General features: G+C 43.2%; 2 protein-coding genes across 2 annotated transcripts in view; both read left to right on the top strand.

Moving 5' to 3' along the window:
* The window catches only part of atp8b1 (ATPase phospholipid transporting 8B1), a 39,422-nt gene extending 29,289 nt beyond the window's left edge, over positions 1 to 10,133 (top strand). Inside the window, exons 18-30 of the mRNA XM_069677126.1 lie at positions 931 to 1,043; positions 1,138 to 1,302; positions 2,732 to 2,843; positions 3,019 to 3,094; positions 3,223 to 3,355; positions 4,092 to 4,220; positions 4,310 to 4,466; positions 4,561 to 4,784; positions 4,955 to 5,038; positions 6,232 to 6,477; positions 6,779 to 6,917; positions 7,651 to 7,781; positions 9,163 to 10,133. Of these exons, the coding sequence (XP_069533227.1) occupies positions 931 to 1,043; positions 1,138 to 1,302; positions 2,732 to 2,843; positions 3,019 to 3,094; positions 3,223 to 3,355; positions 4,092 to 4,220; positions 4,310 to 4,466; positions 4,561 to 4,784; positions 4,955 to 5,038; positions 6,232 to 6,477; positions 6,779 to 6,917; positions 7,651 to 7,781; positions 9,163 to 9,396 (1,943 nt within the window). The 3' untranslated portion in view covers positions 9,397 to 10,133. The remainder of the gene's footprint in view (positions 1 to 930; positions 1,044 to 1,137; positions 1,303 to 2,731; positions 2,844 to 3,018; positions 3,095 to 3,222; positions 3,356 to 4,091; positions 4,221 to 4,309; positions 4,467 to 4,560; positions 4,785 to 4,954; positions 5,039 to 6,231; positions 6,478 to 6,778; positions 6,918 to 7,650; positions 7,782 to 9,162) is intronic.
* Positions 10,134 to 13,016: 2,883 nt separating this feature from the next.
* LOC138605038 (E3 ubiquitin/ISG15 ligase TRIM25-like) lies at positions 13,017 to 14,699 on the top strand. The gene has a single exon (XM_069677106.1). The coding sequence runs from the start codon at positions 13,017 to 13,019 to the stop codon at positions 14,697 to 14,699; it is 1,683 nt and encodes a 560-aa protein (XP_069533207.1).
* The last annotated feature ends 435 nt before the right edge of the window (positions 14,700 to 15,134 follow it).

The following is a 15,134-nucleotide window of genomic DNA, read 5'->3' as shown; positions in this document are numbered from 1 at the left end:
ACAGCAATATAATTTGGATTACTGCTCAAAAACATGTTTAAGGGCCCGATCAGACAGAGCGCGTTTTAGCAGCTGGCGGCTCTTTTGTAATTGCAGAGCGCCTCACATTTTTCCACTCTGTGTGCCTCATGTTTTTGAGGAAACGCTCCGAGCGCCTCTAGTTGAAAAAACTTCAACTCAAAGCAGAAAAGCGGCCGACGTCATGGCCGTTTTTTCTCCTTGTCCAATCGGATGAAAGGAGAGGCGGGCCTTCTGTCAGTTTACAATATAACGATTAGGTTAATGACAGCTATGATTCGGTGGTGCCCCTCGCGTTTTACAGCCTGCAAAACGCGCTCTGTCTGATCGGGCCCTAAGTGTGCAGTTACTCCCTGACTTGCAGTATGTAGCATGTTGCCAAACACACAAGGAACACATGTTTGTTCTGAGCTTTTCACAGGATTTGTTGATAATCCGAAAAATATAGTATAAATCCAAACCTAGTTCAGAGCCGTACATCTAATAAAACATAAGTCAAGAAGGCTAGCTTAAAAGCTACTTATGTTATGCTAGCTACCATACCTTTATAAAAGCCTAGAAATCTTACATGGATTCAAAGTCTTTTAATTTAGCTTGACTGATTTACAGATAATTAGGAGATTCCATACTCGAACCTTGATGCAAGTCGCATTTATATGACTTAAGACTTCTTAAGACTTCTAGAAAATAGTTTAATGCCAGTTAATCCAACAGAAGCCACTCACCTGTCTGTACAGGAGAGAAAAGTGTGTTTGGCAACAGCAGACAGACAAATAATGACTTGTTCTGGATTACTAAACTAAGGACTGGTCATGACTGTGAACTTTTGACAAGCCAAGTTAAGACCTCAAAGTGTCTTTCAAAACAAAGACTCAGTCCAAACTGAAATGTTCTGTCCTCTCTGTCTTTCAGTGAAGTTTCCTGATGGTCGAATTCGCCTGTACTGCAAAGGAGCCGACACCGTCATCTATGAGCGACTCTCCCCCGACTCCAGACACAAAGAAACCACGCAGGCAGCTCTGGATGTGAGTTCATCTGCAGAAATGCGTGTATATATATATATACATATATTTCTCTGTTTTCTATGGAAGAATACATGGCCTGTGTTTTGTGCTTCAGATCTTCGCCAACGCCACCCTGCGGACGCTGTGCTTGTGTTACAAAGACATCAGCGCGGCCGAGTACGCTGACTGGTCCAGGAAACACAAAGACGCACAAGTGAGCTTGTCGGACAGAGAGGGTGCCCTCGACCACGTGTACGAGCAGATCGAGAGCAACCTGCTGGTGAGTGAAAAACAGCGTTAGTTTGACAAGTAAACTGTACTGTTACAAAACGTGAGGTGCGGCTGGGCACTCATCCTCTGGGAAGAGATTATAGAACAAAAAAATAAGAATCTGAACAATTAAAGGGGTTTAGTAAAATGATCAGAGCACAACTTAAAGATTGTGCAGGTTTTTGTTTGGAAGTAAGGAAAATAGAAAAAGTAATGGACATTTATTTTTGCTCCAATAACAGAACAATAAAGAGTTGCATTGGTAATTTTAGTAGAAGTGTTCTGGTTTCCTTTTGTACTATGTTTGTAGTCCGAGTAGTATTGACCAATCATGTCAGCAGGCTTTGGTGTATGCAGGAAAATGAAGAGCAAAAAAAAAAAGCAGGCGGAACACAGTCCTCGGTTAGAACATGCCAGCTGCTATCGGCAGTCATCTGACAACGAGATCGCTTTTTATTGATCTCTATGAACAGACATCTGCAGCAGGTTCAGCTAACAATCTGCTCTAGATCAAAACTTTCAACGTGACACAAATTCCTTCGACACTGTGTCACAAAAGCCGTTTAGATTTCCCGACTTCCTCGAATGCATCAAAAACAATGGCTCCGTCCTCCGTTCAACAAACATGTCATGTCTCATGTTAAAGTACTGTTCTTCTCCTCTTGAGGACAGACCTGACAAAGCTTCATGTTGTTCCTAATCTGCATCATGATGTTGTTAGTTCAGCAAACTGAAGAGCCGTTAATTAAAGTCGATCACAAGAAAATCTGTTTCTGTTTGGGCTTCATCCCGCTGCAGTAAGCCAGAGTGCAGCCTCTGTGTAACTTACTGTTTACAGTGAGACTGAGACTCAGCACAGACAGATGAACGGGCGCTCCTCCGGGAGACGAATGAACCGAGACATGACAGCGTTTATTTAGCAGACACATCTGGAGGGGAGAATTCACTTCACTTTGATCTGAACACACGGACTGTAAACAATGCAGCGCACGTAGAAGGACGTCTTGGCTAGAAGTCCTTATTGCTAAACGCCGGCTACACCGGACATGCCCGAAACGTTCGTCATCATCAACAGACACTAGCTGATGGGCTCCGAGGGTGCCGATATATTGACAGACGACTTTTTTGCCATTGTTTAGCTACATACTGGCATATAGGTCACAATTTATGCGTTACATATGCAAAAAAAAAGTGTATTATTTTAACGGAAAATTACAATTTCTAAAAAAGCTTTACTCTGTGTTGTTTTTCTCTTATTTCTACTCACCTTGAAGAGGCTTTAGAAGCTGATTTAAGCACACTTAGCTTCTCTTTGTTGTTTTTCTCCATACTTTTACCTTTCTATCTTTGACATCAGAGGAGTAAAATATTCTTAAAATTCCTTCAAAGCTATAAAAAAAGTCCCAGCCACTTCTAAGCTGCTGTTTCCTTCTGTTCAGCTCATCGGGGCGACGGCCATCGAGGACAAACTGCAGGACGGAGTGCCAGAGACCATCGCCAAACTGGCCAAGGCCGACATCAAGATCTGGGTCCTGACTGGAGATAAGAAAGGTACCATGAGCTCAGAACACAGAGGAGTCAGTTAGTTAACCTGTAATCATGTAGCAGTGTTTTTTCTGATGTTTTTGCAGTAATTTCGGTTTGCTTTTCTGAATCACAATCACATGATCAGAACTTGTCCTGCTTCTGTTTCCTCTTCTCTAAATGTGTTTTCTCTTTACCCCAGAAACGGCGGAGAACATCGGATTTTCCTGCTGCCTTCTGACAGACGACATGCAGATCCACTACGGAGAAGACGTCAAGTGAGTTTATGTGAAATGTGTAATACAGCGACTGTCAGCGGGGAGACTGTTTAGGTGTCTTTATTTAGGGCCTCAATCTTACAGAAATCTAAAGTAAAAGCTTATATCTGATGTTCTCGTGTCTCCAGTGACAAGCTGAGGATTCGCCAGACCAACAGGAGAAACGAGCCTCCGACTCTCCGGCGAGGCAAAAAGAGACCTGTGGAGCCGTTCTTCCCTGCGCCCGGCAAAAACGCTCTTGTCATCACCGGAGGATGGCTGGTGAGTTCTCTTCAAGAATGGCCCCTTTTTGTCATATAGTATGGTCCAAATTACTTAAAGTGGTAATCTCGAAGATCTCTGTTACGTTCTCTTTGGCGCCACCTATGGCGATAAACTGTAACTGCGGGAGCACACAGATATCCAGACAGTGTTGCATGTGTGACGTCCACAGTTGGCTCCGGTTGTAACTCTTGATTTTCCTGGCTGACGGTCGCTTTCCTTTTCAGACTGTTTGCTTCATCTGAGCGTCGAGTTTGTTTCTTGTTCTTTGGATTTTCACTTATTGTTGAAGTTGTATCTGGGCACCGCTTGTGATTTTTTTCCACACCCAGTCTGTAATACTGCAAAGGCAAAGTCTTTCATCAGCGGGAATATGCTCAATCACCATTGTGTCACCTCATTCGGCGATAGAGACTTAACAGACATTTATTTACATGAAAATCTTTAAAGGTACTGTTCTGTAATAATGTCAGACACGTTGAAGAACAAGAACTTTTAGTGGACATGGTCGTTTGTGTGCATTTGCACAGAATGATGATGTTGCAGCCATGACAGCGTGTTTCATGGCTTAGTCATTTAGATCAGTAAAAATGGGGCCCAGATTTAGAAATAGCAGTATTTCCCTTAAACATTGATTTTAAAATGATGATAAATGATTAATTTTAGTGTTGAGAAAAGCAGCCCACCAGCCAACAAGTTGATTTGTACTGATATATTTTGTCTCTTACCATCTCAGAACGAGATTCTGTATGAAAAGAAGAAGAAACGCCGTCGCCTGCGTCTTCGCCGCCTGGGAAAGCGACCACCTCCCACTAGCCCTCAGGACGGACAGCCGATGGACGACTGGGAGAAGGAGATGAGACAGGTACTAATGAAGAGATGAAAGTGAGACATGACTGAAGTCCATTTCATGATGGTTTACGTGATAACAAACGTGGTGAAATGTCTCTACAGATCGACTTTGTGGACATGGCCTGTGAGTGCGAGGCGGTCATCTGCTGTCGCGTCACGCCCAAGCAGAAGGCTAACGTGGTGAGCTTGGTGAAGAAGTACAAGAAAGCTGTGACGCTGTCCATCGGAGACGGCGCCAACGACGTCAACATGATCAAGAGTAAGGACACAAGGGAACTCTGCTCACGTTAAAGGACACATTTTCTTTTCCAGTTGATCCTCTTTAACCCCTCTCCTGATCTTCTTCCCTCCAGCTGCAGACATCGGTGTTGGGATCAGCGGTCAGGAGGGGATGCAGGCCGTCATGTCCAGCGACTACGCCTTCGCTCAGTTCCGTTACCTGCAGCGCCTCCTGCTGGTGCACGGACGCTGGTCCTACATCCGAATGTGCAAGTTCCTGCGTTTCTTCTTCTTCAAGAACTTCGCCTTCACACTGGTCCACTTCTGGTACTCCTTCTTCAGCGGATACTCCTCCCAGGTCAGCAGCTCTGCAGCATTCGCCCCGGTCAAAAGGATTTTTTAGCCCTGAACATTTTGTTACTTAAATGCGTAATTTTTTTACCAGATAGAGAAATCAATCTTCGCTTGTCATCTGTCACAACCTGCTAGCATAAGAGATACACTAAATGATTGTTCCCCTGTCTGCAGGTCGCCTATGAAGACTGGTTCATCACTCTCTACAATCTCTGTTACAGCAGCTTACCTGTTCTACTTGTCGGACTTCTTGACCAGGTAAAGACAGAACAGTTACAGCTGCACGGGTTGATAGAAAATTAAAGGGAAAGTACAGTCCTACTCTTTCTTTACATACACTGCCTGGCCAAAAAAAAAAGTCACAAAGTTGTCTCACACTCTAATATTTCGTTGGACCGTCTTTAGCTTTGATTACGGCACGTTTTCGCCGTGGCATCGTTTTGATAAGCTCATGCAATGTCACAACATTTATTTCCGTCCAGAGTTGCATTTATTTTTCGCCAAGATCTTGTATTGATGATTGGAGAGTCGGGTCGCTGCGTGAAGTCTTCACCAGCACATCCCATTCGGTATATTCAGTTGACCTTTTTGGGCACATAACGTTGCTGAACCTCGACCTGACCAGCTGCAGCGACCCCAGGTCATTACACTGCCCCCACAGGCGTGTACGGTAGGCACGAGGCCTGATGGGTGCGTCACTTCATCCGCCTCTCTTCTCACCCTCATGCGGCCATCACTCTGGAACAGGGTCAATCTGGACTCGTCAGACCACATGACCTTTTTCCATCGCTCCAGTCCAATCTTTATGCTCCCTAGCAGACTGAAGCATTTTCTTCCGATCAGCCTCACTGATGAGTGGTTTTCTTAAGGCTACACAGCTGTTTAGTCCCGATCCCTTGAGTTCTCCTCGGATTGTGCGTGTGGACATGCTCTTACTTTCACTATTAAACAGATTTTTGCTGTTGATTTTTTTTACGAGTGATCTCCGTTCACGGTCATTCAAGATTGACCCCATTTCTTCCTTGAAGATGATGGCTCACCTCTGTCATTCCAGGTTTTAATAATGTTGGACAGTTCTTCACCCAGTTTTAGTAGTTTCAGCATCTCCTTAGTTGGTTTCTTTGCTTGATGCAGGCCAACACTTTCACCCTTCTGAAACAGAGTAATATCTTTTCCACGACCACAGGGTATGTCATGTCCGACATACAAGAAAACGAGAAGCTACTCGCTGCGTCAGTTCGAGCTGAAACATATTGGATATTTGGAGTCTAAATGAATAATTTAAAGAATAATTGTTGGGAATAGCTCTAGTCTATTGCCGTCTCTGTTCTGTTTCTGTAATTTTGACACTTACAACCTCACACATTTTTCATCCTTTTCTGCTCAAGAAGAGAGAAACAAAAAGTCAGCCAGTCATTTAATCCTTTTTCTTCCTCCTCCTCCTCCTGCAGGATGTTAACGATAAACTGAGCCTCAAGTTCCCAAAGCTCTACCTTCCCGGCCAGCAGGGGGTGTTATTCAACTACAGGAACTTCTTCATCAGCTTGTTCCACGGCATCTTTGTCTCGCTCATCATCTTCTTCATCCCCTACGGAGCCTTCCTACAGACCATGGGGCAGGACGGAGAAGCCCCCTCCGACTACCAGTCCTTAGCCGTCGTCACCGCCTCGTCACTCGTTTTCATAGTCAACCTACAGGTGAGTCGCACATCAGCTGCAATTAAAATTACAGAGCGGATTGGGAAGGTTTGATATTTATCTTTGTGATGAGTGGAAGTGTTTTAGCTTTAGGTTTATAAAAAGGAAACATCGATATATGTTTTGAAGTCTTATTTGAATCAGAATACATATGATACATTATTGTGAAATAAGATTACTTTTCCAACCCTAATATAAGAATAAAACTGCATGTAAACAGGTTTAGAAGATGTGCATGTATTGATTTGATGTGTGAATGACCGGCTGACCTCTGTTATCTTCTTTACCTCTCGTTTCTTAGATCTCTCTCGACACCTCCTACTGGACCTTCGTAAACTGCTTTGCAGTGTTGGGCAGCATAGCCATCTACTTCGGCATCATGTTCGACATCCACAGCGCTGGGATCCACGTCATCTTTCCCTCTGCGTTCACATTCACTGGTCAGTCTGCAACAAGCCTGTCTGGCTTCGTCGTCTCTACTTCATTCGAGTTGGTTTAAAAGCTGTAAAAATGAAGAAAGTTTGTCTTTTATTGAAATCGGCTGTTTCAAAACACCAAAGCCGCACTATTATAGCCCTCACTAAACTGAACATGAGCAGCTATTTTGTAATCATAGCTTTGCAACTGCGACATTAAACCTGTCGCACTTTGAATATCACAAAAGCAGGAACCTCCAGGGCAAAAAAATGGATGCCTTAGTGCCAACAACTGCAGTTCCTCATGTGGCCACTTGAGGATGGCTCCAAAAGCAAGTCAGACCCCATCTGGAACCATGTTAAAACGCCCAACTTGTTTACAGGCTGGTACAAAGAACTGTTTTGGTCTCTAGAGCTCATTTCTCTATTTATAAAAAGTGTGCATTAAATCTGTATATAACTCACACGTGTAAATTATCTCAATGCTTAAACATGAGTGGGTGCTAAGTTAAGTCTGCCTGGCGTCACAACAGCTAATTCAGCAAGACTGGTGTGTTTTCAGTCTATTAAAAAAAAAAGGACAACAAATAAGCCTTCTCACTCGAGTCAAATCACATGTACTGTGTTTATAACAGCGTTTGATCTTCCCACACTGTATGTCAGATTAAACTGGCAGAATTTGAATCTTACAGACTGTCGATTAGTCTCGAACCAACTGCTAAACCAAACTCTCTTAACAGTAATATTTGTCTTGTAGGTGCAGCATCGAACGCTCTGCGGCAGCCCTACCTGTGGTTAACCATCATCCTGACTGTGGGAATCAGCCTGCTGCCCGTCATCTGCATTCAGTTCCTCCATAAAACCATCTGGCCCTCTGTAGGAGACAAGGTGAGACCTGAGGGGGTCATGCTTACAACCTGGTGCGGGGCCTTTCTGAATAATTCCTTAAAAGAGGAGGAAGTGGATGTGACATAACCTTTTTTTTATATATTTACACAAGGATGGACACAGCATTGAAAAACACATTACTTTACATCTCCCTTTGTGTGCCCAAAATAGAACAAAGTCTGTTTATAACCAATAGGGATGTAACAGGACATTTCCCACAGGGTACTAAACTTGTAACACCGGTGTTACAGTTACACCTGATATTATACAAGATCGAGTGTCATCGTCTGTAGAGGGCTTCATGCTGAAGTCAAACAGTAGACTGCAAACCAGATGTCATTTTAGCAAATGGGAGGAGGACGGTAAAAAAAGGTGTGAGAATACAACCAAGAGTAATCATGATCATGTCAGCTTTGATAACCCACTTAAAAAAAACATAACGACAGTTGGGCCGATGGTTAAGGAAGGGATAATATAAAGTGAGCAGGTTGTTATCGTGGCATGGAACCCCGACAGGGTGAGCAGGACCCGACGCGAAGCGTTGCCATTCTGGAAATTATTTTATTAATTTAAAAATGAGTATATTTTCATTTTACATTTAAAAATAGTCTGTTACAGAGCTGTTCTTACGCACATTTAAATGAGCTAAGCTAGCTATACTCACAATAAATGGAAACATTTCCACTGATGGTGAAGGAAGACACGATAAACCGGACCAGAGGAGTCAGTCTTTAAACACCGCCACATCCCGTACTGTGTTCTGTTTAATGTTTACTTCATGGCCGTCTTCAGTTTTGTAGATCTCTCTGTCGTAGCCTTCAGTTTTTATATCTTTTAACCTTTTCTGCTTTCTCTCCGCTGTTTTGTCTATTTTCATTTTCCCTCCGTAAACAGACCGACTTCAAATTTACTGGACTTCTTTCGGCAGATTGATATGATTACAGTTAGTCCTCCGGTGTGATTAGAGCTGCAACGGTCTGTTATCAAGAAATAACAGACCTCGGAATGCCACAATTAACCAATCAGAATCAAGTATTTAAGACAGCCATGTAATAAGTAATTTCATCAGTGTATTCCTGGACACTGTGTAACTGCGATATTACCAACTTCCGCAGCATTTTAATAAATCATTTTTAAAAATCCACGTTTAACATGTCTATCATCAATAAGGCCCAAATAATGATATGTCAAAAGGAAAAAAAAACTTAAACAAGTGTTTAAATTGAACGGATCCTGAATTGTGAACGGGATGAGAAATGAAGTTTAAGTAGTGTAATTAGCTGAAATAGAAGTAACCCTGTACCTCTTCTTTTCCCAAAAGGTGAAAAAATGACAACAGTGTTTCGCTAATGTCGCCTTCTTTTTTCCCATCATCCCCCAGGTCTATAGAAACAGGAAGAAGTACGAGATGGAGTTGGAAGAGGACGAGAAGAAGAAGCCATCAGCCTTCAAGCGCGGCGCGCGTTCACGCCGCTCGGCCTACGCCTTCTCTCACTCCCGAGGCTACGCCGACCTCATCGCTTCCGGGCGGAGCATTCGGCGGCGCCCGGCATCTCGTGGAGGACCCCAGGACAGCATCAGAGAGGTCCCCCAGAGAGAGGCTGAGAACATCTAAAGGTGGCTGAGTGGGAGAGATGGAGCAGCACTGTGGCCAGAGGGGTTGTAAATATTTGGGGAAGTGGAAGGAACACTCTTCATCGTCAACATCAGAAGCTCTGCACAGAAACGACCTCTTCCTTTAGTGCCTTAAAAGACGGTAAAAGAAGTCGCTCAGTTTTATGAAATGAAAGGTTGACCAGCAGTGTGTTAATCGCTGGTTTGCAGAGGATGAAAAGAAGCGGCTCTTGATGTGTTTATGCTCCGGTCTGTGATCCTGACTCCCCTGCCTTCAGTTCCCCCTCTATGCACGGACTCTTGCAAAGGAAAAATAAGAAAAAGCTCACCGAAAACTTGACCACCGGGTTTAAGGTCATGCAGTGAATGTGTGACTGACTGTTCTTTAACTCAGGATCTTTTAAAGTAAAAGCCTTATTTTAATCCCCTTCCCACTGCTGCTGCAGCCGAATGCTGAGCCGTAATATTTAATGTTTCTGACATTTACAGTTTTAGCCCAAAGTCTGCAGAGCACTTGATGTGTTAATAAATATCCCCGTCAATCAATCAGTCCGTAAGCTACATGAAATCAAACCGCAGCATCTGTTACTTATATATCACTACCTAGAAATCCAAATCTTCTCTTTAAAACAATGCGTTACAACCCGACATGTCCTCTTTTAATGTTTTATTGTAGATGTCGGGATGTTACGTTGCCAGGCTATGCAAGGTGGTCAGATGTGATAAAGTGTCTTAATTTAAGATCTTTTGTCCTCTGCTGTATCAAATGTCACAAGTGTCCTTACAGGTGGGGGTTGTAGTCCCTTAAATAAGACTACAACTCTGTTTGGGTTCATATCTTTTAAATGCCTCTCACAAAGCTGGATGCTAATATCATTCGTTCTGTATCTCACACTGTTGAGTTCCGAACTATTGGAATCCTGCACGGGACTCTGGCTTGTCTTCCTTCAGCAACAGTGTCACAATTTATGTTCACTAAATGTAAACTGAAGAGCTCCTTCTACTTGGAAAAGACACAGAATTTTTATAGTAGTTTCTTCTTCTTCATAGACGTTGAATCACCCGTTCTTTAATTGATGAAAATAATAATCGTTATGTGTGTGTGTGTGTATCAATGGTTGTTTACAAGAAACCCAAAGATGTTTGTTTTCCAGTCCTGTAATCAGCTTCTTGGTGTTCACCACACAGCCAAAACCGACACATTCCTGTTCTGACTGTTACTGTACGCAGACGATGTCTTTTTATTACTGAATGAATGGAGGCAGTAGATGCAGACTCCTGTTGATTGTGTCGGCAGCAGTTTGCTCTCCGTCTTATGATGGTGTTTTATCATGTGGTTGTTAATAAAAGCCAAGGGCACATTTAGCAATCTGAAACAAGTGATTATTGCATTGTGGTTACTTGTGTTTCTATAATTTATGTATGAATGTAGTCTTTCTACTTGGCATGATAACATTTGATATAAAGTACTTAAGATCTAACTCATGACCGTTTCCCAAATGGTTCCTTTTTCAATAACTTCCTGGTTCGAATCCCGGTCAGGACATAGTTTGCATGCCTTTGGGTACTCCGGCTTCCTCCCACAGTCCAAAGACATGCTCGTTCATTGGTGACTCTAAATTGCACGTGGGTGTGAGTGTAAAAGTCGGTCTTTATGTGCCATGGCAGCTGGGATAGGCTCCAGCCCCCCGCCACCCTGAACAGGATAAGCGGTATAGATGCTCAATGGAAGGAAATATAAAGATATACAAATAAATATAAAGAACTTTTACAAGAACTAAAAGTTCGACTTTATGTAACATTTGAATTTATTCTCAAAGTTAAATTAACTTTATTCTGTAATTTAAAGCTTCTGTGAGGAGTTTTTAGTTAGTTATGAAGCGGACTGAAATTAATAATGCTGCTTCTTGACGAGCTACAAAAGCAAACAAGACCACCTCGATCCCACAGGATTATTTTGAAATGACCGGATGCTCTATGCTGTTTTCGTGTGTGACTTCCTGTTGGGAACGATCTGCTCCGTTCAGCTTGACGCGTGCTTTAAGTGGCCTCCGTCAAAATAGACCCGTTGCGTATCTTTAGCGGAGCAGAGCGTCGCTTCCGCGGCGCGTGCTGTGGAATCACGAGCATTGACTTGAATGGGCGCGATCGACTCCGAGGTGTCACAGCGACACAGCGACATGTTTGAATGTTAAAGGAAAACACATGTACAGGACAAGATCAGCAAAGAGATACAAGGTACCACTTTGTCCACAGGGGGCGCCAAAATCAGCACAAACCCAAAGTTCCTCATAGGAGCTTTACTTTTTTTTTTTTATATTTGGCTTAAACTCGTACTGAAAGTTCGACTTCAATCTTGCAATGCAAAGTAAAAAATTAATCTTACTCATCTTTTTTTCCCCTTATGCCTGGCCCTAAGACTCTTCTGTACAAAGGGCCAAACAAAATATTCATTATGCAATATCTGCTAAGTATTTCCAGAGAACGTACTAAACAGTTTTCACAGGCTCTATTTCAGACGGATGTGGTTCATATAAATAATTAAAATATGGATCATCAAGAGGAACAGGGACGTTTTCTGGAAAAGAGATGTTGCTGCTGAATTAAAAAAAAAAAAAGCTAAATGCAAAATGCTCAACCACCAAGAACTTTTGGTGGTTGAGGTGCATTTTGGGTAATTCTGGGTAATTAAGTCAAAACAGCTCATTTTAGCATTTATGCAACTCTTACTCTATCTGTCCATCCAGCCATCTCTAGCTTGCTAACATAACCATTAGCAAGGAATTTAGGCCTAATACCTTTCCTGTCGTATCATTGAACATAGAAAAAATAATACTAGAAACAGTGGCGTACTCAGGCTGTTTGAGGGGCAGGGGCAAAAAAAGGGGCTCCGTGAGGGCACATTGTCTCACATGAATGATTGTGCAGAGGCCAGCCAATTTTCCCACATGTATCATTTACCCACTGGTAGGGCACCCAGGGGGCACTTAATCGTTTTTACCCATGACAGGGGCATCCATGAAGGCACTTCCGCTACGTTTTTTTAGACATGGGGGCATCATGGGGCAGAGTACAGCACTGACTAGCAACAAAGTGGTTCCTTAAGGGGTTCTCTTACAGTAGCAAATGGGCGAATGCAAACAGGAAACACAAAGCAAACATTGTCCATTTTGTTACAGCATTTGAGCTCATCACAAGCTCATCACGACGCTACCTATGCACAAAGTCAAGTTGCTATAAAAGCAGGATAATGATCTACAGGCTCACAGGTGTGGCTGCTCCCTGCTGGTTAAAGAGGACTTTAAATGTGTTTGTGGAAAAAGGTTGTGTCATCTTGGCATCCCTTCAGTATGTTACAACTATTGTTTAACATTGTCGTTTGTTGATTCAAATAAATTATTCATTCAAAAGCAGAAATTGTGACATGAATCATCGATTGTTGAAGGAACAACTTGATCACAGCAGCAGTTATACAGGTGCCTATAAACACAACCTTAGGCCCCACCAGTCATCTTCCAGACATGAATCAAAGTCTGATCTGATAAGCTCTCCTTTTTATGTCCTGAAAACCTTTCAGTCCACATATTTCAGTCCAGACATTAGCTGTCTCTAAGAGGTGAAATGGCGCAGCAGGGATTTCATGTGGACCAGGACAAACTCTGCTGTTCCGTCTGTCTGGATCTACTGAAGGATCCTGTGACTATCCCCTGTGGGCACAACTTCTGTATGAGCTGTATTAGAAAACACTGGGATGAAGAGGATCAGAAGAAAGCTTACCGCTGCCCTCAGTGCAGACAGACCTTCAAACCCCGGCCTGCTCTGGTTAAAAACACCATGCTAGCAGACGTCATAGAGGACCTGAAGAAGACCGGACCTCAAGCTGCTCCGGCCGGTCCCAGCTTGACCAAACTTGGAGATGTGGCCTGTGATGTCTGCACTGGGAGAAAGCTGAAAGCTCTCAAGTCCTGTCTGCAGTGTCTGGTCTCTTACTGTGAGCAACACCTCCAGCCTCACTATGAGTCCCCTGCCTTTAAGAAACACAAGCTGGTCGACCCCTCCATGAAGCTTCAGGAGAACATCTGCCCTCGTCACAATGAGGTGATGAAGATTTACTGTCGCACTGATCAAAAGTGTATCTGTTATCTCTGCTCTGTAGAAGATCATAAATACCACGTCACAGTGTCAGCTGCTGCAGAAAGGGCTAAAATACAGAGATTGCTCGGGGAGAGTCAGAAAAACATCCAGCAGAGAGTCCAGGACAGAGAGGAAGATGTGAAGGTGCTTCATCAGGAGGTGGAGGCTATCAATCGCTCTGCTGATAAAGCAGTGGAGGACAGTGAGAAGATCTTTACTCAGCTGATCCGTCTCATGGAGGAAATACGCTCTGATGTGAAGCAGCAGGTCAGATCCCAGCAGGAAACCGAAGTCCGTCAAGTCAGAGAGCTTCAGGAGAAGCTGCAGCAGGAGATCACTGAGCTGAAGAGGAGAGACACTGAGCTGGAGAAGCTCTCACGCGTAGAGGACCCCATCCAGTTTCTCCACATTTACCCCTCACTGTCTTCTCTCAGTGAATCTACAGAGTTATCCAGCATCAACATCCATCCTGTGCGGTACTTTGAGGATGTGAAGGCTGCTGTGTCTGAGGTCAGAGATATACTACAGGATGTTCTTAGTGATGCATGGACCAAGATCTCACAGGCAGTGAGATCAGTGGATATTTTCCAAGCAGAGCCAAAGACCAGAGCTGAATTCTTGAAATATTCACGTGCAATCTCAATAGATGCAAACACTGCAAACAGTCAGCTTTTAGTATCTGATGGAGATAGAAAAGCATCACTGATGGGACTATTATTATTTGATCTGTTGAAGATGTCATGGCAGTTTAATATGTCTCCCCTAGATGACCCGAATGACCTCTGCAGGCTTCAGGTCCTGAGCAGAGAGAGTCTGACTCGGCGTTGTTACTGGGAGGTGGAGTGGAGTGGGACTGCAGTTTCAGTAGCAGTCACTTACAACTGTATGAGAGGAGCGCTACATGAAAGGGCCTTTGGGTACAATGACAAGTCTTGGGCATTAGCGTGTTTGAAGGGCACCTATCAATTCAGACATAACAACACCAGAACTTCCATCTCAGGCCCTCAGTCCTCCAGAGTGGGAGTGTACCTGGATCACAATGCAGGTGTTCTGTCTTTCTACAGTGTCTCTGAAACCATGACTCTCCTCCACACGGTCCAGACTACATTCACAGAGCCACTCTATGCTGGACTTTGGGTTGGTTACGAATCCTCAGTTCAGTTTAAGTAAACAGAAAGGTATGGGTTAGGTGGGTGAGACGATAATCATAAGGTGTAAGCGTGACTTGGCTGACCTTTACCATTGTTATTGTTGATGCCATTCACTGTGGATTATCGTTAATCATTGTTATCTTAAGCAAAGAGTTTTGCCACTGATGTTGGAAAATGGTGACAATAAATCAAATGCAATTTTGGTCGTAGTAAAAGTATGAAGCTACATTTATTACAAATTACAATACATGTTTGAGCTCACAACCTAAATGTTTACGTCCTTTTGTTGCTGCAGCAGCCACATAAGAAACATTTAATTGATAAGTCGATCGACAGAAATGAATAAATCTTCTCCAGTTAAAACGTTTCAAATGAAGATCTTTTTTTTTAATCGTTATATGGATGTAAACTGTAAAAGTTTTGGGATTCTGCAGGAGTTTATGAATCAGTTCAG

The sequence above is a fragment of the Semicossyphus pulcher genome, unplaced genomic scaffold, assembly GCF_022749685.1.
Source record: "Semicossyphus pulcher isolate SPU_LCO1_2020_fin unplaced genomic scaffold, fSemPul1.0.p SCAF_28, whole genome shotgun sequence".
NCBI classification, from domain to species: domain Eukaryota; kingdom Metazoa; phylum Chordata; class Actinopteri; order Labriformes; family Labridae; genus Semicossyphus; species Semicossyphus pulcher.
Note: the sequence above shows the minus strand (reverse complement) of the source record. Positions and strands in the feature narration are given on the sequence as shown.

Excerpts from the sequence above, each read along its gene's own strand:
- LOC138605038 (XM_069677106.1), top strand. The coding sequence starts at position 13,017 with ATGGCGCAGCAGGGATTTCATGTGGACCAGGACAAACTCTGCTGTTCC.